General features: G+C 47.5%; 2 protein-coding genes across 9 annotated transcripts in view; one reads left to right on the forward strand and one right to left on the reverse strand.

Moving 5' to 3' along the window:
- CFAP61 (cilia and flagella associated protein 61) overlaps nt 1-8,106 on the forward strand; it is a 133,896-nt gene extending 125,790 nt beyond the window's left edge. The window contains exon 26 of the mRNA XM_087774675.1: nt 1,222-8,106. Coding sequence (XP_087630801.1) covers nt 1,222-1,293 — 72 coding nt within the window. The 3' untranslated portion in view covers nt 1,294-8,106. The remainder of the gene's footprint in view (nt 1-1,221) is intronic.
- Nucleotides 1-22,872, reverse strand: part of RALGAPA2 (Ral GTPase activating protein catalytic subunit alpha 2) — a 139,304-nt gene that overhangs the window by 7,525 nt on the left and 108,907 nt on the right. For 7 of the 8 annotated variants that reach the window (XM_087774665.1, XM_087774664.1, XM_087774668.1 and 4 more), the window contains one exon: nt 10,951-11,072. In XM_087774665.1, coding sequence (XP_087630791.1) covers nt 10,951-11,072 — 122 coding nt within the window. Of the gene's footprint in view, nt 1-379; nt 420-10,950; nt 11,073-22,872 lie in introns of all 8 variants that reach the window. The other variant, XM_087774667.1, reaches the window with a different exon arrangement.

Genomic DNA, 22,872 nt, shown 5'->3' on the forward strand with positions numbered 1-22,872 from the left:
GCATATTGCCGGTGGCTGCCCCCTCCCCGATCCCGTCCCGTGGTGCCCCGGCCACAAACGCCCACGCAAACGGGCCCAGCCGGGACCACACCGCTGCTGGCCACAGCAGGTGCCGGCGTCAGCTGGGCCCGGCAGCAGCCTGCGGGAGCAGCAGCCGCCTGGGCGGGCGGGCAGCGGGCACCCCACGGGGCTCGGTGTGCGGGCAGAGGGAGGAGATGGGGCGGTGGCGACAGGGACAGGCAGAGACAGACCCAGAGAGCCCCAGAGCCGCCGCGGCCACGCGCTGAGCACAGGAGGAGGAAGAGGAGGAGGAGGAGAGCTGTTAGTGATGGAGCACAATGCCAGCAGCAGCGGGGCCTGCGGGAAGCATCGCTCTTACCTGTGGCAATTACCGTAACGAGACCATTACATATTCTAATCTAAAGGGAGAGAACACAAAATCATATAAATACAGGAACAGCACACCCGTCGCGCTCGCGTGAAGGCCGGGCCGGCTGCTCGCGGGTGCCAGCACAGCGGTAACCGGCGCGGGCGTCTCGGTGAACTCGGCTCGCGGTGGGCACCGGTTGCAAGGGCAACTCAGAAAGTGCACCTCGGTACCCTCGGGGACCTGGAGAGAAATGGGAACCCACGGGCTTTTTCCTTGCCCCTGTCGGACTGGAAAAACAGAGGGAGGAAATGCTGGCAAAAATTGGAACGAATAATCATCTCCCTTCAACTTCTGCCAAGCTTGCCGACACGCTACCGTGGGACTTCAGCAGCCTCTGACTTCAGCCACGCTCCCAGCACTGTTAGCGGCCATACAATTTGAAACGGGGTAAAATTTGAGGCTTCACAGAGACCTAAACCACTGTTACCCTGCAGGCAGGGTAAAAAGCCCAGACAGTGAACCACAGACAGGCCGTCGGGCCACAGCGCTCCCACGAGTGGGGAGGCGCTCGTGTGCGCGGCACCGCGGCAGGAGCCGTCGCACGCTGCCCCAACGAGGCAGGGCAATGGGGGATCAGATGCCTCTGCGGGCTCTCCCAGGTACAAACGCTTTATGGTGATGAGGGCTTAAGCTTTTAAAGCACGTTCCTTGCAGGAGGGGGGTTAAAAATTCAGTTAGTAATACAGATAAAAATACACTTTAAATGAAGAGTTATCTTTTGGAAAGCTAGAGATCAAGAGCTTATTTTAAATTACTGAATGGAAAAAATCTGGTTTCTTGTACACCACCAGGGCACGTGCTCGAGGAAAAAAAGATCTTTTAGCAATTTCTCTTCGCCTTGTGAAGCAGATGAACAGTCCTGACAGCAAACAACTCCCCCTCCCCACTCCAGCGTACACACAAGCACAGCAATATGGGCACCGATGACAGTGAAACATCTTGGACTTCTGTGGAGAAAACGGGCAGGACCTCTGCCAGGGCAAGAGCCCCCAGCGCTGCCGTCGTGCGCTGCCGTCGTGCAGCCGAGCGCCCGGGGGCCCAGCTCCTCACCCAAACCGGCTGAACCCTCCTCGGGGACACCCCGCGCAGCAAAGCCAAACTAACAGCACCGGCTCTCTCAGCTCCCTCACGGGTGCAGGGACGTCAGAGGCTTTTCCTTCCCCCAAACCAAACCAACCAACCCGCCAGAAGGCCGCGGCGGTTCTGGGCTTGAAAACCAGCTTTTCAAGTTGCCAATACGTTCAGCGAGAGCACTCAGTGAGTACCGCAGGCACCTCACGCAGCTTTACAAGATACGGGATCCTCGCTGATGTGCTGCAAAGCTGCTGAGTTTGCTTTTAAGAACTGCAACATATAAAAGGGTATGATTTGTGTATTATAATGCTACTGAAAATTTCATGAAAAAGACAGCGACCCGCTGCTGTGGAAATCTGCCACAGAAGTGACTGGATAAAGCCAGGTGGCCGGCTCCTGCCGTTTCTCCCGTGCCTGCCCTTCCCTCGCCGCCATCGCCACGCGCCAGCAGCAAACCCCTGGGAGCCCTTAACCACGTTCAGGCACGTGCTTACGGGGCTGCTGCAGAATCCTGAAATCAGGTGCCTTTTTTTGGAGGTGACCTCTGCAGAATTAAGCCGGGCACTGCTCCAGCCCCACCCGCTTTTAGCGAGGGGCAAGCAAACCCTAACAAACCCCTGCTCGAGCGGGGCTGCGCGCGCCCCGCAGACCGCGATGGCGTTCTCCTTCGGCCTTGCCGCCCTTCCCACCTGGGAGGAACTGATTTGACAAACTAAGCACAAGGCTGCTGCTCTTACTTAGTCAACATTTCCGTCGTATGAGAAAAAGAGAAGAGAGGTGGGTCTTAATGTGTAACCCAAGTATGTAAAAACAGATTACAACATCGCGCGTGATCATTAAGGATTTGAAGCTTTACACTTGAGAAGACCCATGAAGTTTTCAGGCAGGCCATGACCTATCCCCCCAGTTAACCTATCAGCCATGGCAGGTCTGTGGAAATCTCCGTTTTCTTTCCCAGTAAATGTGAAGGTAATAAAATTCCGGAGAGAATCGTACCAGTAAATCCGCTTAGCATTTTGACGTGCTCTGCTTTCCACTCACAAGGACAGGCTGAAAATACAATACGAGCAGCACCCTGAGCCTGCACGTTCCGGGGAGTGTATTTTGAAGAAATTATCACTAAATAAAAGCAGTGGCCGTGTTCATGCAAAAGCACACACGTTCAGTGGTCTGAAATGCAGATGCAACAACCAACTGCATTAAGGATGCAGGAGATCAAAGGACTGGAACTGCATTCACACCACGCGGCCCTTTGGTGACTTGTTGTGTTTGGGATGAGCTGTTAAAATATATCATATTTTGCTACGAGTGACAGCTGTTTTAAAGCTGCATTGAGATCTTTCATTTATCTTACGTCTTTGAGCAAACCCCGGAGGCCATGGGGTTCGACCTCAGCAGCGGCAGGGGGATCCCCTGGAAGAACAGGCGGGTGTTCTGGCTGGAAGCCACTGAAGGCTGGCAGCTGGGCAACGGCACAAATCGTCACTTCTCCGCTATCTTTGGAGATCCTTTCTATCAGCTGAATTTACACGGCCCCTCTTCCCCCAAACCCAGGAAAAGGCTGCAGAAGAAGGGAGGACGCCGGAGCCATCCCAAGCCTGCAGCAGCGGCGGAGCCCCTGCCCGGAGCGGGACGAAGGCAGGGACGTACCTGCTTCCCCTGGCCAGACCCGGCCCTAAGTGAGGCGCTGCAGCAGCCGAAACATGGAGGAGGTTTGCTCCGCTGTCGTTTGGTTATGAGAAATAAAAAAAGTAGTACCTTGAAAAGCTGTAACTGAAGCAGTAAGAAGAATCTGAAACTACAGGTTAACCAAGGGCAGAAACAACCCTAAAAAAGCACTCGCAGCTCCCAGCACAGGTGATGAGCGCTTGACACCATCCCGTACGCAGCCTTGATTGTGCCAGAGATTTGGAAACAAACCCTAGATGTACACATCAAAGTTCCACTTAGCCGTGCCTTGGGGCAGCCGCTCATGAGTTGTGCACCGGTCCGCCAGCCAGAGGGACCACAGCCAGCGTGAGCGGTTACGCCTCCGTCGCACGTAACACCGAGCGCAGCCGCGAACCACCGCCCAAAGCCTCCCGCCCGGGCGCCGGCAGCCCGCGGCAGGCAGGACGGCACCGCAACGGGCGCTCTCCACCGCCGCGGCTGCAGGGTTGACGTGCGTCAGCGCAGAGAAAAATGCAAAGGGGCCACATTGCCTGGAGCCTTCTCGCGAGCTGACAGCTCGAGCAGCTGGAGCTGTCACCCGGCAGAAGAGAGCGGCCCGTCAAGCTCATATTTTTTCCCATCCCAGCACTGATTGCTAGGGAGGAAGCCCTCCCTTGCCATCTCCTCTCCCGGAGATCGTAGCTGGGAGAGCTCCCTCTGAGACAATCAATTAAATGGAAGAAAGAAAGGGCCCAGGCTGAGAGCCCCGATGTTGCTCTCACACCCTCTCTCTGCTGTAGATCCCGAGGTTACGCCGGGCTTGAGGCGGCGGCAGCCCCGGCACCTACAAGCCCCAGGTGCCAGGCCCAGGCTGTACGCCCTCACAGGCGGTGGGCGAAGGGAAGAACCGCCCCGGCACCCAAAGCAGTCTGCAACTGCTTTGCAGGGAGCTGCAAAGTAATGATGCAGCTTCCTTACCGTTCTGCTCGGATCCGTACACTTCTGAGGCAGGCCTGGCCATCCCGGTGGACATGTACATCAGCCTGTTCAAGTCAGGGGAGCTGCAGGGGCTACAGAGCTGGTGCCACCTAACAATTCATGGTATTTTCTCTGACTTTGCCCCGTTTAATAATAGACCATTTCTAACCCTTACGGGGATGCTAAGAATTCTACTAATTCAAGAAAGTATTTCTCTTTCATGAAAAACTGCAAGCTAGCATACTGTCAACATGCACAGCCTTCGACTTTTTAAGAACATCAGGGGTCTCACCAAGGCACGGGAGCAGTCCCATGGCGGGCTGAGGGTGCAGGAGCTCCCTTTTTACTCCTTTGTATGTAACTACCAGCAAGGTGTTTAAGCTCTTCAGACTGCTACATGCATGAGTAGATCAATGAATTAAGGAAGACACCACAGCCTGGAAAAGATTTTCACTCGCTGCCTGAGTCCGAAAGAGGAAAAATGCTGTTTCTGATCTGTGGTGTTGTCTTTGCAACCGTAACAAGTGCTCCTGTGGGAGGAGGGATGCACTTCCACTCGGTCACTGCTGCATCATTCAGCAAAATTATCATTTTGTTTATAGCATCCATGTATCATCATAGAAATCATTGTGATTTCTCAGTTTTGCCATTACAAGATCCAGAAAGTGGATCAGAGCTGCTGTGTCATGTTATTTGAATACGCTCGCGCAGGTTTCCCTGAGTGCGAAGGAAGGGAGGAGGTAATGGAAAATATGAAAAGGATTTATTCCGTGTCTCGTTGAAAGGCATCTCTGGGGAGAAAGGGTAAATTTGGGGTTTCTGCAGAGCATCCTGACTTTCCTCCTTCATTAAATCAGGTAATTACGCTTGATTCAATTGAAAATTTCATTTGGCACCTTTTCATTCTCTGCTGTCAAGCAGCTACCCTGGGCCAAGAGAGAATTTCACCAAGCAGGGAAGGACCAGCCACCACCAGGCTCTGCCTCTTCGCGATGCTGAGATGCAGACAGAGCCTCAGCAAGTCCCAGATGGGCGGGTAGCTACCATGGAAGGGACACGGTGACGGGAGACCTCTGTATTTCTCAGCCAAGGGTTTTGAGGCTGGCGGTGATGGAGCTGGTTACGAAACTGCCATTTCTGGTGACGAGTACAAGTTAGGAGCTACACGCGGGCGCCGGCACGGCGCTGAAAGCCGCCCCAGCGCAGCGTTCAGCTGCCGGGCACTGCACGCTCCCGTGATGGCGAGAAAGGCTCTGTGGAAGAGGGGCAGGAGAGCCACACGCAGATCGCTGATAACCAAGACCACAGGGGTAAGGAGCACCTCCTGAATCCGCTTGTGCAGCTTCAGGATCCCTCCGAAGGCAGCCGGAGCAGCCAGCTGGGACAGGCCCTAACCCAGCACAGAAGATGCTCTGGTTTGCTGAAGATCGGCCGTAAGGGCTACCTGGATTAGAGGAGGTCCCTGCGCCTCCTCCTGAGTACTCTTCAAAGGGAAGGGAAAAAACACCCAAACACCTCGAGTCCTGCCTCCTTTGGTAACTCTTCCCACTCCTCTGCTCCACCTCCCTAAGCTTTTCCTCTTTGTTTGCTGCCTGGACAACCTCTGCAGTTGCAACACCTGGCTCCTACGATTGCACGTTTTCCTTCTCGCCTACTGAGAATTACGTTCACCCAGACCTCGTAACGAGCTCTGTGCTAATGACTTAACTTCTTGTGCTTCCGTCCCCGTGTAAGGGCAACGCCTGTACTGGAAGAGGAAGGGTTCGGCACGGAGGTTCAAGCCCACCTCAGAGCGCCGCCCGTAGCTCCACAGCAGCGTCCCGGTCCGGCCGGTGGCAACTGCCAGATGGTTTCAGCGCCACCTCTTCTCGCACTGGAAACAGCCCAGCAGCGGGCTCCTAGCTGCCAGGGTAGCCTGGAATTTTCTAAGACCCAGTTACTAGAAACTAATTTCTCAGTTTCAGGCAACACTGTCATAACTGATCAAACCCAACATTTGGCACGTGCTGCGTATGCTGTAATGTCATGGCACAGCTACTAATTTTCAGATGTGTATTTTTTTTCATATTCAGCTCCATACCGCTTCCCTAAAAATATGCAAAAATATTGTACAGAACCTGGAGAGGCTTTTAGTCCACCTAGTGCAGAGAACTGACAAAATGTCCTACAGATTTTCAAGGAAAGTGCACAGACAAAGAAGTTAAAAAATCTCAGAAAAAGCAAACCAAACAAAACCAGAAGGAACCATTGCTCAGTTAGCATTAAAAAGAATATAAGTCTGTTTAAGACAACAGTTACTCTGTGCCGTGTTTTGTTGCTGTCAAAAATATACTTTAGAATTACACGGCCATTTGAAATATTCCTTTTCCTTTAAAGTGGGAAAGATAAAGCTCAGCACCTAGGAAAAAGTGTTTTAAAATAAACTCAATCTTGTTTGTTGTACGTGCAAGTAGTTTCTACAAGAAATTTATGCATGTAAAAGTCTGGAGACAAAAGGAAAGCATGTGTCACCTTTTCAACAAAAAGGCTGCAAAATCTCAGTTTTATGTAAATAAGCAGGCACAGCTTCCTCCAAGGCTTTAAAACCAGGGAATGCTGAAAACGTCTATAGTTCCTCAACTCAAGTGTTGCTCCTGGGCAGTGCTATAATATTCATTAAAGAATCCATTTATCAACAGATACCACATGTCAGAGTTTTCCAGCACAGTTTTCCTGACACTCCACTGAAAACGATGCTTTAAAAAAATTAAAACGGAAAGCAATAATCCAAGATGCTTTTGCCTGCCGTTTCATTCCACAATAGCTATTAGCAACTAAAAAAGCAAAGATTTACACTATATCCTTTCTGATAACGTCAAGCATTATGCTTTATTTTCCAAATCATTAGCATGCACAAGAATGACCTCATGGTGAACAGATGCACTTGGATATGGCAGTGATTAGATCAGTCCTCTCAGCAGTCAAGTGTGCCCATTTCAATTAACCCTTTGAAGCACTCACTGCAAGGCTACGCTGCTGAAAAGCAGGTTTGTAGGTTCTCTTGAAAGTAGAAATCTACCCTTGGAAGTATAAAACCCTCAAACAGAAATCTTTCTCTGGTCGAGAAGGTCTCTCTTTCCCTTTCTAGAGTACCCGACTACTTCCATTTTCTAAGGGTTAACACAATTCTGGCTTCTGATCTTAAATGAAAACAACAAACGCTTTTTAGTCGGCAGAGGTAATTAAAGTTGGAACGCTTTTGCATCTGTTTGTGCCCGTTTCATTTTTATCTTTTTTTTTTAAAGAACACATAAGTATTTTGTTGAATAACCGTTTTTCCTTTTGGCTGAGGGAGCGAGAACAAAAAAAGATAGCAGCTTAAAACCCCATCCTCTAAAGCGAGAGAAATCTGCAGAGGGAAAGGATAAGAATAATTCAATAATGTTGGATTACTGAGGATTTCCTGGGCTGACTCTCATACCCAGCCTAATTAAAATACAGCATGTAATGTACCGGTTTAACAACAAAGGACCGTATTCTCATCTTTTGTTCCTAATCTGCACATCCCCTAAATGAGTTCAGGGACGTCCGTTCTGCCTACCAGGCTGCATTTCCAACGTTTAAGATACACGGGGCTATCCATGATCCGTATAGGGAGCGTAAGGCTCTACTTCCGAAAACAGCAAAAGAGGTCAACGGGACGATTTTCGTGCACAAAAGGTAGCACCTGCAAGACCACGTGTGATACGGGAGACTAAGCCGGGGCGTACCTCAAGGAACCCACACCCCGTCTGAATCTGGGGGAAGCGTCCCTAGAGGCAGTATCAGAAACCATAAAAACACTTAGTTCAAATAAATGGATCATAGTTAATAATGCACCAATAACGTGTGTCGTTAACAGCTACGTATTCGATTCATTTGATGGTCTTGATTTGCTTCTTATACTCTGGTAATTACTAAAACCAATTTTAATAAAAAGCGTACTTACTCATTGACCCTTTCTGTTGTGCACATGTACACGCAGCGGTGACAGGATTACAATTAGGTGGTGTTAAGAATAAGATCAGAGGAGAATTAATCTTAAATCTACCTGAAAAGTTTAAGCTAGGCAGGGTTAGTAGCATCAGCTGGTTTGTTACTCGAGAAGGGGAAACACAGACCTGTGTCAGCTCCACACATTTATTGCTCTGTGATTCATTTTTTCTGTTTCAGAATTGAAATTCCCCTTTTCCATGAAGAAAAACGCCATCCATATTTTCTTAAGCGGCAGACAGCCGATTTTGCAGGCGTAGGACAGGTGAATCTAAGCTCGGAGGAGGTCTAACAGCCCGCGGCACGGGGGGACAGGCTGCACGCTGGAAAACACAGAGCTGCCGCCGTTCCCAGCCCGAGACCGTCCTGCTTGCCCCCGGCTGTGCCCACGCCGACGGGGGAACTGGCAGCTCCAGAATAGTTTTTCATCCCTTTCAAATCATTAGCAGGGATGAATAGATGGCTGCAAACTTAGTCAAATTGCACCCGAGCTGGTTCGTTCTTTATCTCCGGACACTGCCGGTACATCTGTAGTACCCCGCCAACCTAAACCGTGATAAACGCGGAAGGAGGCAAGGCTGAGGCAGACGCTGGTGATCCGTACGCGGCTCCGCACGCGGCCCCCGGCTCGCGGGACGGGGCTCACCCGAGCGGCGGCTGCCAACAGCAGCGGAGCTGCGAGGTTACATGCAGCCTCCTTGCTGATTGCCAGGGTGGCATTTGATGGAAAATGCATCCTAATGGCAACGACTGACACAGCTCTTGGTAATATTTGACTAAATATGCGAGTAAATCAGTAGGTAACGTGAGGAGACTCTCTGAAGCAAAGATTTTGATGCCAGAAGTCACGACCGGCCTCCAGTTTCTTTGTGAGCATGAAATAAATTCTGACATTCAGAAGGCCGAAAATCAGGACCTAACTGGGGCAGGTGTTACGCTTAAAAAAAAAACCAAACCCAAACCCATGGAATCATAAAACCGCATCCAGGTACTAATGATTTAACAGTGTTCTGAAAAACTTAAGTAGATATTAGGAAACATTTTAAATATTTTTGGCATACAAAATATATCACAGACTTTAGAAAGTATGACTACGGTATTATCAAATGAATCTGTCCTTGCTTGTCAAGCTAAATTTGTATATAGCAAGATCGCTGTGCGCTGTAAGAAGAACGTGAAAACTAAGTACAATTATGCATAGAGCAAAACGTGTAAAATACATCAATATATCTACATTTTTATTTGCTGATACGTCAACAGATAAATGATTCAAAGTGCTAACAACACCGGGCATGAAATCTACATTTCTATTGAAACGGATAATTTTTTTTGTCTCCGACTTTTGGCAGAGTGTATAAAAGAATTTAATTCACAGCTGTTCTACTTTTTAATGTAGAAAACATTAATCAAAGCTTTAAGTTATAAGCTTTTCTAATGTTGTTTAGTATTCCAGTTCAACAAAGATCAATAGAGGCCATCCCTGTGTTTCTTGACGCCTCTCCAGGAAGCGGAGGCGCGATTATGTAAATAGCACCGGCTCCCCTTTACTGCTGCCAGCTTGCTTATCTCCAAAGCCTTCTGCCTGCTGCTACTGGCGACCAACGCAAGGACATGCATACACCTCTTATCTCCCAACAAAGCTCTGAAAGCTCGAGGGTTGGAGCCAGGAACGTTAAACAATGCTGCACGGCTGATTTTATTTGTAAGTGATTTATTTTAGTAAATTTAATTTCTTCCTCCAATTTTTCAGTTTAGATGGAAGATATTTGCTAACAAGTCAGGCTAAAGAGAAATAGAGCAGATGTCCTGCAACATGTATATAGGCTTGAAATAATCTATCAAACAATCTGAAAGAGTAGCAGGGAATAATTAGAAAGCGCCAGTTTCCCCCTATGAGTGTAAAAAAGGGATTAAGGAATCTTTGTTAGAGAGTCCAACACACGGTGACCATATACTTTTTGGAGGCTAGAAAAACACGTCTTGAGGGTACCAGAAATCTGCATTTCAGAGCCAAAGCTTCCTTTCAGGCGAGGTTTACTTAAACTCAATTCAAACAGCAGAGCAGCCGTTCACAACTTACTGCATGCTAACTTAAAATCTGGATAGGGCACATAAGGAATACATTCGCAGAGGTCAGCATTACCTTTTCATCTTTCAGTGGGGCTGCTGAATGACCGTCAGCGTTAATGCGTGTGTATATACATATACACGCGCACGCACGTCTGTATATCCATACATGTATTAAAAAAAACCCAAACAGGTTCCAGGCCAGGTGTTGGAAGGAAGCCTGAAATTTGCTCATCTATATTTAAGGGAGACGTTAGCATACTGCACGCTGCTATGATTTTCTAACAGAACACCGTTCTTATGTTTCTTTTGCATTAATCCCTGACCCCGGTATCTCAGCAGCATAATCCCCATTTAGCATTAGTAGCAACGGCTTCTACTGTGAGGAACTATTTTTCGATAAGTAAGCACCGATTCAGGCATAGCTTTTGAACAACATATTCCCAGCTCAGCAAGAAACCCACACTCCTGAATGAACCAGAGCACATTACTGAGAGAAAGTTCATTAACCTTGCTAGATTCGGGGGTTAACAGGATAGCTGAAGAAAGGAGCAGAGTGAATAGCTCTGATGCAAAACAAATTAAAATGAATGTCATCATTCCTTTTGATATTCATTAGTTGATTCAGGGGAAGAATGGTCGTCTTAAATTTGCAAGCATTTATCTACAAAAAACAGGTGTACATCTGCTGCTCAAGTGGTTCTTAGTGCTAAAGAGAAGAATAACGTGCAGAGACTCACCAGTTCCACCGAGGGAGTAGCTGGGAGAGGGAGAAAAGACCTGAGCGGCAAAATCCTCAAATGTCATTACTTCTTTATGGTTCTGGATTATTGCTTCGAGATACAGAGCTCTTTCTTCATAACTGCAACGACCAGGTTAAGGAAATGTGTGCGCAGAATTAAACGCTGTTACACAACGTCCACGAACACCAGCGCTTCAGATCCACAGCAACACTAACCAGGCTGTACACGGGCATAGAAAAGAGGGGACCAAAATTGCCCAGTGCTGCTTAACAGTTCCGAACGCGAGCACCGAGGAGTGAACACACTTAATGGCTTGAAATTAAGGGTAATACCTTTTAGCTTCATGAAGGAAAAGCAGAGGCTCGGTAGATCTGACAGATTGCTAAAGTTACCGAGGGCAGAAGCCAGCCGCCCAGGCTGCAGGCTTTTTTAAACCAAACCCCAACTTTAACAGACAAGCTGTGGCACTACGGAAAGTTCCTGGTACACAATATTCCTATTACATGACCCTGTCAGACTAGAAAAATCATTAGATTGGAGAAGCAAGCTACGGGACAGAGAAGGAACCCCCCCCCGTATTTATTTGATGACTGTACTTCTTAAAAGAAATTAACCATAATGAACACAATTCCTGGAAGCGTGAAGTTTATATTTAGGGCAGGTGCTAGAAAGTGTAATCTTACGTATCCTAAATAAACGATGCGCATTGGAAAAACCACCCCACAACCTGCATGCATTATAGTCTGCATAATGCAGACAACAAAGCAATCTAAAATCAAGACTATTGCCTTTTAATTAAAACTCGGCAACCTGGAACACACAGCATTCAAATGTGTAATCAAAAACCAGTCACCAATAAAACTTACAAGCGTAACAAGCTGAAGCAACTTTCCAGCTGTCTTAATAGGACCCCTGCTTGCGGCAGCTTTTCACAGCGGAGAAAGCAAATCTTTTCCTTTTGTGTGCAGCTTCTGTTTTCTCAGAAGGTGAATCATACACTTCCAATAACAGGATAACGTCTGAAACAAATCTACAATGGGCTGAAGAACCTCACGTATGACTTTATGAATTAACGCTCGCAGGAGCCGGTATGACATCTCATTCTCCGTTTCCTCATTTAAAACAAAAGTTTTCAGATCCCCATTGTGTTGCTGTTAGGGGGAAAGGCGTTCTAGCTCTGCACGACTGTTATGCGGGAGGAAAAGGCCAATTTAAATTTAGAAATTAGGAGCAGCGAGAATAACACCAGTGACAACGTAATGCAGGTGAGGGTATTTAAAACTGAAAAGCATTACTAATTAATATTGAAGTGCCATTTGTGACTTTCATTACATTAATGAAAACACTCTGAAACAGTATTTAAAAAAAAAAAAAAAATCAGAGTAAAGCGGTACTTAAAAATAGGCCACAATGGTCTGGTGTTCTGCCTCAAGGGGAATAAGCAGAGCGCGTCTTAATTGTATGCAAGTTCCTATAGGCGCGGTGGTAAAAACGAAAAAAAAAAAGAATTTTGCTTTTAATGCTAGCAGAGGACGATTGATACGTGATAAATCTTCTTACAAACTTCCCGTGGAAGCCCGAAGAAAGAAAATCAATACATAGCATTTCAGAGTTTGCACCTGCTGACAGCGTTATTTGCTTAGTTTTTCTCTCTCCTCTCCCTAAGCCCAGGAGAACGCATTCCTGATAGCGCAAGCATTAGCCCGCCTGCGTTTGGGGCTGCCTCCCTATTATGGGCTGAACTCCTGGTGACTCTTGTTAATGAATAGGCTGCCAAACTTCCTAGGAGAGGAGGCACACGCCTGGGCCCTATTCTAAAGGGACTGACGGATGCCATTCACTTCTCATTATGAAGATGCATATTCCGCGGCGCACTCGGCTGTTGCCAGGGCCGTGCGGAGCGCGCGGACGGGCGAGCGCTGGCCCCGTGAACAGCGGGGCGCGGGGGCTGCGCGGCCGTCTGGCGAACAGCCCCTCCGACACGGAGCTGGCACGTGCTGGCGCAGCGGGAACAGACCCAGGCGTGACAAATTACTGAAAGGGCTCGGCTAAACTTGCGGCTGACGGCCACCTGAGCCTGCGGACCGGCCATCAGCGCTCGATTCATTGCGCAGCCTTTTAGGCTGCGGTCCGCTTGTGGGCCCGCTTTAAACAAGGCAGGGAGACTATAAAGGCTTTTCATGCTATGCCTAATAATATCCTGCTGTTTAATGAAAGACCTTGCACATCTAACACATAAGCATACAATGCGCAGAACAACTGCTAACACACCAGCAGTTTGTACCGATTTCGCTAAATATTGCACGGAAAAAGAGAGTGAGGAGATTTTGACCAGGTTAGCTTTACATCTCGTAAAATCCTTATTTATGAGATGGAAGATGCCCCTAACCGCACAAAAGACTGGAAAAAACCACTCGGCCAAACAGCTGGGGAGCTACAGGAGAGGCATCTGAAAAATAACATACTGAGCCGAGTTTAAGCCACGGTCCAGAGAGCTGCGCAGATCGATCAGCAGCTTGAGGTGTACGAGGAAGATCCCAATTCAGTGCCGCTCTTGCACGTTAAAAAGCTGAAAGCAGTAGGTGCAGATACCACAGACTCGGCGAGAAATCCGCTGCAGAAGCCGGCTCCACCTCACCGCCACCCTTCTCAGCTCCGGCACTCCGAACGCCTCTCCCTAAGCAGCAGGAGCAGGAGCACCAGGCAGCTCAGCGGCTCCTGCCATACGGGCAGCGAGCGAGATGCTCCTGCTCATCTTCACTCACAGCCTAATCTAAAAAGCATTAAGTCACTGCAGGAAAATTAAACTAAACTCTCTGCTACCTCTGTTTGAATACATACACACGTTAGGGAAAACAGTTTGGATTCATTAAAAAAAAAAAAAAAAAAGTCAACTGAAGTTTTACCGAACTTTAGGAATTTTAATGGAGGCATTAGGAACATAACAAACAAGCTGTAAAGAACCCTCTGAAAAATACCTCCAGCCTGTAAATATAGGTCAAGAAAGCAGCATGACATCACGAACACCATCTGATCTCTCGCACAAAATCTTTGTTCTGTAACTTATTCAAATTGCGCTTCTTGTATGCAAACAAACCCACCGTTTTGCTACTTAATTGTGTTTATGTCAGACTCTTCTGCGGGCATCACCGCGTTAGTCACCTGTCAGACAGCCCGGCGTCCCAGGCAATGCATTTGGGGGGTGCGGGAGAACACAACATACCCCCAGAGCAAGAACACGACCTGGATGGGGGGGCGGAGGGGAAGACTCAGCATTTCAAGTCCGTTTGTACGGGAGCAGTCTGAAACAGTAATTGTCAATTGCAGCCTCAAGAAGCTTCGTATTTATCACCACGTAAGAACGCTTTCATCCAGATAATCACTAGTGCAATGCTTGAGCTGTCAAAACTGCAGCCCTTGTAAACGTGCTGTGCCTTCATCCTTAAGAACCAGTGATGCGATTTTACTTACTTACACACGTTAGAACGTTAAGCTGAATCTTTTTAATATGAAATTTGTGTCATCTCTCTCCTGTGAGCTTTCAGCATGGCCTGTCTCACACGAAGATGCCCACGAACACTAAGCCTCGTTGCATTATTTAGATCAAGCCGATATGCGCAGAGCGCCATTTAAACCACTACTTTTTTAAAAATGCAACACACATATCAGCAAACTCCCATTCCCAGCTCGTTGCTGAGCTCCGGGTCGAGCGGGGCCAGGAGAAAGCTTGAAGTGCCTGGCTGGCTTTTCTACAGAAGCCTCAAGGCTAGACTGCTGAAGCGGAGCATGCAAATCGTTTTCTGAAGACGGCCTGGCTGCAGAGAGGATGGGTTATGATCTTGAACCCTACCCCGGTGAAGAAGCTGGACAGCTGGCTTCCCTGATTAACTAAGCCCCCATTTATCTGAAGGTTTTGGGCGTCCCCTGAGATCTTCAGATAAATGGAGTTATACTAGACATTCAAAGGAGCTGATCAAAAGCAGCCTCTTTTAATATGTATGGCAATTTGACCCACCTCTTCAACGACTGCATTATTTTACATTTCGCTTCTACCAAGGCAAAACTCCAGAGCAAACTGGTTTCGATAGGCACAAACGTTTTTATTTATTTCATATATTAAATGACGTAGAGAGCCAAGCCAAGGCGTGAATTATTGACCATGAATATATATAACTGTGGGAGAGCAGGAATTTAGCTCCCATTTGAATGCAGCAATCAAATCTCAGTATTTGAATATTATGAGCTTTTATAACTGTTTTATCAGTTTATCAATTCTTTCAATAGTTCAACCATACAACGTAAGGTGTTTGAAAAAAACCACTAAAACGCTAAGATTAACTATTTGCCATAAACCATGCCATCTGACTGCAAGCAGCCAGATGATCTGTGAAGTTCCGTGGTGCAACACATGCACGTCTCCTTCCAGATGGAGAATCCAAAAGAAGCCAAAAGGTAGGACCAGAGACGCAGGTACCAGCCAGCGCACGGCTCTGCCTACAGCATCGCTTCCACGTTTAACCTCTACAACGCAAAGCCAGTTTCAGACACACGCTTTAAAACAAAAAGACTTTAAAAAGCCTTCAAAGTCCTCATTGTCTGGGTTCTGCAGGTGAACTGAGCCATCCTGGGGTCAAGATCTGGCCAATGTTTCCTTCTCTGCACATCCACACAACGTTAAGCCATAAATAACTACATATTTAGAAACAGGGGGAATACAGAAGACGATTATTCAAACGGATCCTGAAAATTCAGAACTTTTGCTTATTACCCTTAACTCTGTGCTGACCTCAAGCAAAAATATCAGCCACCCATCACTGCTGATGGTAATGGCCAGCAATTCCTTCCCCACACTAGTTTTAGAAAATAAAAACATTTTGGGAACGTTTATATACGCTCACCAATATATGGAAACAACTGTGTATTTTGTTGACACAGCACTCTCTTCATACAAACAGAAGACAGAATTATTTGTGGGTTTGTGAACAGGCAAAGAGAGAATTGACTGGCTGCTCTCCACGGCTCCTTGTTTGTCGCGTGCCCGTGCCAAGGGGCTCAAGTCCCGGGACTGGAACCCAACTTCTCGGGCCCACGGAGAGCACACACTAAAGTGACTGTTCCTCCGGCTCCAGAGGGACTGCCAAGGAAGCTAATGCAGACTATTGGCATGAACCTATTGCAATTCCCATCTGTGATGTGACTCCCACCCTGAGAAGGGCTTTCGGGGCATCTGGCCAGTGGAGAAGCTGAAAGTATAGAGGTAGACAGCTCTTTCCAGCCCATCAGACATCAAGGCTGTCCACATGTCCACATGCCAATTCCTTCTTCCACCCACCAGGGAGACCTGAAGAAAATCTTTGCACTTATTGTTCAATGCAAGAAAGCAGGTTTCCCAAATCTACGCTAGAGCTTTCCAGCCTCACCGGTGCTCGTACGGGTGATCACGCAGGGAGCATGTGGACAGGAGAAGGAAAACCTGTTCTGCAAATAGCTGATCCCTCGGGCAGGCTTGGCAGGCTCGAAGGCAGAGGAAATACAGGGCTGTGGTGAACTTTTGTTTTACTGATTGCCCTTTCAAGAATTCAGTACCAAAGAACTACTACTGATAAGTCATTTCTGACCATTCCACGTATTTCAGTATCCTCCTAATTTGTACCATAAGAACCAAAGATGGTTCCACAAAAAGGGCTTGCTCCTGACACCATGATAGCGGTTTTGAAAACAAAGAGCATAAATGTTTGGGACTTACCAAAGTAGAATAAAGCAGGGACCATAAAATTGAGGTTAACGTAAATATATCGGTAGATGACCTTTATGCACCTAATTGTCCTCCTTAAGCTCTGAACAGGACAGAGTTACTGTGCTTTTAAAATGCTGTGATAGGCAATTTCAGTGTGAAACTCAATATGCTTGATTGGGCTTGCCATCATTTATGGTCTAGTGACCGTCACTACTGCATAAATTTAACTGAAAACTTTTGGGGGAATTTTAGTAACATATATCCTTCACGGAGCAGGTGCAATTAAACTATACCTGTCAACAACTGCAGATTTATGTGCTTTTTTTAAATCAAAGCATCTGAGATTAAAACTTTTCAGAGTGATGCACGTCTTAAATTGGTCAATGTACCACGTAAGACGCGTATTAGACGAGGCTGACTGTATCACCGTCCAACTCAACCCACCGGTTTTGTGCGAGAGGGGAGTGAGACTGGCTGCCTTGCCCGGTGGTCAGCCCCAAGAAGGCCATCTGTCTGCGGTGCAGCCGGGGCGGGCAGGGCTCGGTGCTCTCCCTCGGTGGAGCCGGGCTGGCGAGTGCCAGGGCTGCTGTTCCTCCTCCTTATCCAGAACGGGCAGATGATCCTCTGCTGCCAAACCCAAGAGCTCAACCTCTCCGCAGCACGATTTTCCTCTGCTCCGCCACCCCTCAGCGCAGAATTGCACAGAGAGGCAGCCCTCTTTTACTACTGCATCGGGGGGACTCAAGGGGGGGCTTCAGTCACGGGGGATGGCTAGAGCCCAGAACACCCTGGTGGACAAGAGACGTGACTCTCGCTGAAACCCACAGGTACGGAGGGGTTTTCAAACGGATTTCTCATTTGTGGAGCGTTTGCCCAGTGCCTCGGCACCGCGTCTGGAGCTCTGCCACCTCCCTCCCCCCGAGCGGGGCCTGGGTCTTTGTTACAAAAGAATCTCAGTCCTGACTGACGGAGATGGGGCTTCAGATACCGCCATAACACAGAATAAAAAATAACCGGTAATTGCTTCAAGTAACACGGCAGACTGCCACAGCGTTTTCCAACAGGCACTGTGCAATACATTTGTTCCCTCACAGACGGTCGCCATTAATTGCTTTAAAGAGGAAAGTGAAACAAAACAACAACAAAAACACGTTTCACACGGTTTCAGACCATCTCCGTGGAAATCAAGTAACATAATGGCAAAATCATACTGAAGGTGCCCCGAGGCGAAAGCTCCGGCTCACGCTCTGCCGCGCAGAGCCCGCTCTGGCGCCTGCTCTTGGCTCCGGTTGCTTGTTAGGTAGCACGTTGCCCAAGGTGTGCTGCAAACCACCAGCCTGGCAGAAGCACTCGCCTGCCGCTCTGGGATATCAAGAATATGTGGCACATTAGTCATGCCAAGTGCTTCAGGGAAGAATTTTGCATTTATTATGAATAAGGCAGAAAACAAGCTTTCATCTTAATTTACTACTCCTCCTCCTTGCGGGAAGCCCCTGGGAGCAGACACATCGTACCATTACAGACCCGTCATTTTGTAGGAGGAGTGGAGTAACAATGGGTTACTTTCCTGATAGAATACAATTCTGTACTTTAACGGCACTCATGTTTACCCCTATCTGAAGTTTTCTTTATTCTAACGTAGAGTACCTGTGATGATCTCCTATCAGGTATTCTCGTTTGTACAGATACCTGCTCTGTAGAAAAAAAGAAGTTAGAAATGCACCTCATCTCCTTTATTGGCCTCGTTCTCCTTGGGATGGTTCCTAATAGAGCAGAAACGAAACACTACAGCGGCGCACAAACCAGTGGCAAAACTACCAAACACACGTGTGCCTGGAAAAATGGCTTTGTAGGTTTTGCGTTGTACAGTCAGCCCTCTGCGCATCCAAGGTCCGCTTAGCAGCTGTACTCCATGCTTCGCCATACTGATAAGGCTTCGATTAAAATATTTCAATTGATTAAAATGATGGCATAATTGCCTATTATCAGTTAGCGCAGCAGAAGCCCTAATGGTAAATCATTCCGCAGGGCACACAAAGATTTAACCACCAAGAAGCTACTTCTGAAAGAGTTCTGTGTTGCAAGAACTATCGTGACTTCAGTTACACAAGTTTTTGGCCAGCAAATTAGTGGGGCACGATTCCCCCAATATCTATTTTCTCTACAAGTATCCATGCAGCTCCCTCTCCGATCCTGAGAGATACCCTAACGGGACAGAAGCTGCTCAGGTCTAACAAAGTCACCTTCCCAGTGCCCCAAGCAGAGAGATGTAGAGGTCCTCTCTCCTGAGGGGTTGGGGGGAGTTATCTCCTGGCCGCCTCCTCCAGCAAAGTACTTACTCACCCAGGGAAATAACCTGGAGACTGCAAAATTAAAGGTGGGTGGGAGAGGCCCAGAGAGCAGAGGGTCGAGAAGATCTGCCGGTCTCCCCGAGGCAGCGCAGGCTGCAGGCAGAGATGGACCTTCAGAACCACCTCATTAGGAGCAGCGCCCGGCCACCTCTTGCCTTTGCCTAGGCGCTGAGCGGGAGCTTATGGAAGGGCGCTGCCGTCGGGCAGAGCCTTCGCCGCACAGGTCTAGAAGGAAAGCTGCCCGACGACTGCAGAAGACAAATCCCCAGGTCGTATTTTCAGAGAGATCATTATAACACCGTAGCCGTCCCATTTTATCAGTGTATGTACAGCTGCCGATGCTCATGTTCTGCAATTATCTGGCTTGTTCCACAAACAGGGTGATCATCAAGGGATAAATAACTGGAGGAAAGGTCACATGTTACCGAGCAATCCTTCCCCCGTGCTTTGTCGCAGTCTCAGTTTTATTCAAACACTAACAAAATGCACCTATTTCAGTAATTCCACTAATGAGCCGTTACTTTTGGACATCTTAGAAAAAGGGCAAAGGTACAAAGGTTCAATTATTTGTCATTTACGTATGCCTTCCAGTTCCTTCAAATTGGCTGCTTGAACACCGAGGGATAACATGCTATCCGTGGTCTACTATTGTTAGCCACACACCAGCAATGCTATCCCCTTTTATTATCCTCTTTGTTACAGCACACGGGTGTTACAGGGAAGGGGAGGCTTCTTTCGAAAGCTGGGGTATTTTTCCACTAAACCAGGATTCTAATAATGTTTTGTTTGTGAACAGCAGCAGTAGGATTTTCAGAACCGTTAAAAGTTGCCCATACCACCCTTTGGGAGGGATGGTAAAAGTCCTGACAGCTTTTATCAGGCAAGCCTTGAGAACTTTTGAAAACCTCAGCCCTGTAATAACAGCAATAAAGACCGGCTAATACAAAGCCAGATGCAAGACTGTGACTCGACGTCCCTCCCCAGCACGCAATCCCTTCAGAGGTATCGTTCAAGTCGTTGCAGAAATGACAGCTTCTGAAGACAGATGCTGTACTGCATTAAAAGCCTCCCCAAAACTTCGTGGAGAAAAAAACCTGGCCTGTTTGCATTGGGTGGTCGGCATCTGTAATTCTCATTCTTCAGAGAAAAAAAGCGACCGAGAGACCGAACCCTTGGGAGAAGAGCCTGTTTAGGAGACGGCAGTGCTGTTTTCGAGCTACAGACCCCAGAGCCACAGCCCATTGCTAGCGGGGTTCGTGCATCTTGTGCATCCGCCTTCTGCTTAGCGTGGGTGCTCCCTCGGAGCCTGCAGGCTGCACCGCGCGGGCCAGGTTAAGAAGAAAATTGTTAACTCGCTAATTTTTGCGGCACGTGTGGACCGAATATTTAATTAAAGTCAGACCTGGTGTGTGCTATCACACAATATAGCTTATCTGAATGTGCAACATAAAGACATTGTCCACCAGTGTCTGTGATTAATTCACCACTTACAGATGGCCGAGCCACGCGGGTGTTATTCACCGTGTTCCAAGTGCGAGACCCTCACTGGTAGGCTGGATGACATGATGGAAACTAAAGGACCAGAACGTGCTGAGTGAGAAACAAATATGCTATATCCACACAAATAAATTAAACGTGCTGAGGAATGCTCTGGCACTTCACTTATTTTGTATGGAGCACCTTGCACCCATGCTATTAATTTTTTTTTTTTCAGTTTCCAAAGCAGGATAGCTATGTCCAAAGATTTTACACTTAAGAAGAGAGGAAATCATACAGATGAGGAGCATTATTACCTTCATTTTACAGAGGATGTAGGTACAGAGAGGCTGAAAAAATGTATTTAGAAGTTACACAGGATGATTTTGTGGTTAAGGAACCAGAGAATAACTCGGGTCTCAATTTTTTTTTTTCCCTTAACAGATTTCCTGTCTGTGCTGTTTTAATAATTTTTAAAAACGTAAGTGATGTATTTTTAAAACACTTCTGCTAACTGATATGTTTTAGAAACATAAAAGTGACTTTAATTAGGATTTTTTTTATGAATAGGAATTCTGTAGTTTTAAAAGCTTAAGTAGAACTAATTTCATTTTTGCAAAGCTAGAAATTCTCTCTCCCATAAAGTAAAGGATCCATTTTTGGTAGCAGTAGCAGACTGCAAAATATCCAAACCTTTGGTTAGTCTTGGACTTCAGCATCTTTAGCTTTGGGCCACAGACACACATTAACTGGGGAATCAAGTTCGGGGAGAAGCAGAAACAGTTTTTCTGGTAGCTTATTGTTTGCATTTGACAGCTGTTGGAAACTGCTTACATGCTGGAAATATTAATAGTCTTGATGGAGATAAGTGAGGCAGGCAGGCAGGAATTAGAAGAGCTGTTTATCACATGGCTCTCCTATATGGCTGCAACTTCCCCTGGACAAGTCAGATAATACGATTTGGCCTCAAACACGCGCAGCAGACAGCGGTATATTCACTTGGAGCCGTAGCCAGAAAATAAAGGCGGCAGCATGGTTAAGTAAGTGAAAGCCTTGCGCCTTCCCGTTAAATGCCGGGCTGTTCCTGGAGGTTTACGCAGCCGCAGCGATTGCTTTTCCAGCCTACGCAGGAGGGAAGGAGAGAATCTTTCCTCCTTCCTCTGGACCTTGTTTCATTGGGTTATGCCCCTGTACCTCACGATTAGATTGCCGTAATGTCCTATACCTTTACCCTCAGGGCACTCAAAAATAAAGCCGATACAGAATGCAGCTGCCTGCTTATTAAGCCGGAACCCATGTCAGGAGCACAGCTAGCCACTGGGCCAGGATCCGCACCGCCTGTCCAGCTGGGGCTCAGAGGGGTCCCGCGAACCTCCGGACCCCGAGGTGGCGGAGCCGGGGCGGCCGGGAGGCCTCCTGGCGGGATGCTCTGCCGCGAGCGCCGCCGGTGCCCGGCACAGTCCGGGCGGCAGTCCTCCCACCGTAAAAGCAGCGGAGCTGCTAGCGGGGGCACACCCAGCGGGCCAGACCAGATCCGCCTGTCTTTTACTCAGACTTTTAGGAAAGGCGCAGATTTGCCTGCAAGGTCTGAGAGTTTCTTTTTTAATGATATCAGTTGATGACAAAATGTTGTTGGTAGTCACTTCTCTCTTAAAATTTTATAACAAAAACATGATAGCCCATAAGAGCATAAGAAAGAGGCTTATAAAAGTTTTCTAAAATGTGTTGTTATACTTTGGTCATTGCACATATGAAAATCCACAAACACACAAATGTATACCTATAGACTTACAGGCACACGTGTCTCTATTTAAACACTTGCGCACATATACCCTTCTCAGCGTATTTTAACGTTACTACGCTTATTGCCATCACATTCTCCAAATGCGAGCATATTCACCTAAAGTCAGAAATGTCCCCAAACTGGTACACTGCCTCTTAAAAAATTCAAGTGCCCCATCAGCTCTGCTCCGCAGCCCGCTCCGCTGGACAGCACACCCTGAGGAAGGGTACAGGTCACTGCGTTGCCTCAGAGTCCCTAGCTTCAAGCTCCATCACACCAGTATCAAAGTGAATGTGGAGTTAAGAATCTCCCAGCGTAACGGCGTACTCAAAGCCATTCAAAAACTGAATGTACCAGCCACAACCTAAGTCATTCTCAGCTTTGAAAATTACACAACCAGAGACAGGGGAAGAGGGAGATAATGACAGATTCATAATTCAAAATGCTTGAGAACTGTTCATCAGACTTACAAGACAATTAAGTAACTTGCAAGGTAATTTTGCTACAGTGAATCAGAAGTCAACTTTTGTCTCAACATTACATTTAAATGATAAGAGAAAGCAAGCAGAAAT

The sequence above is a fragment of the Nipponia nippon genome, unplaced genomic scaffold (assembly GCF_047370975.1).
Source record: "Nipponia nippon isolate SJK-2023a ecotype South Korea unplaced genomic scaffold, ASM4737097v1 scaffold_4, whole genome shotgun sequence".
In the NCBI taxonomy this organism is placed as follows: domain Eukaryota; kingdom Metazoa; phylum Chordata; class Aves; order Pelecaniformes; family Threskiornithidae; genus Nipponia; species Nipponia nippon.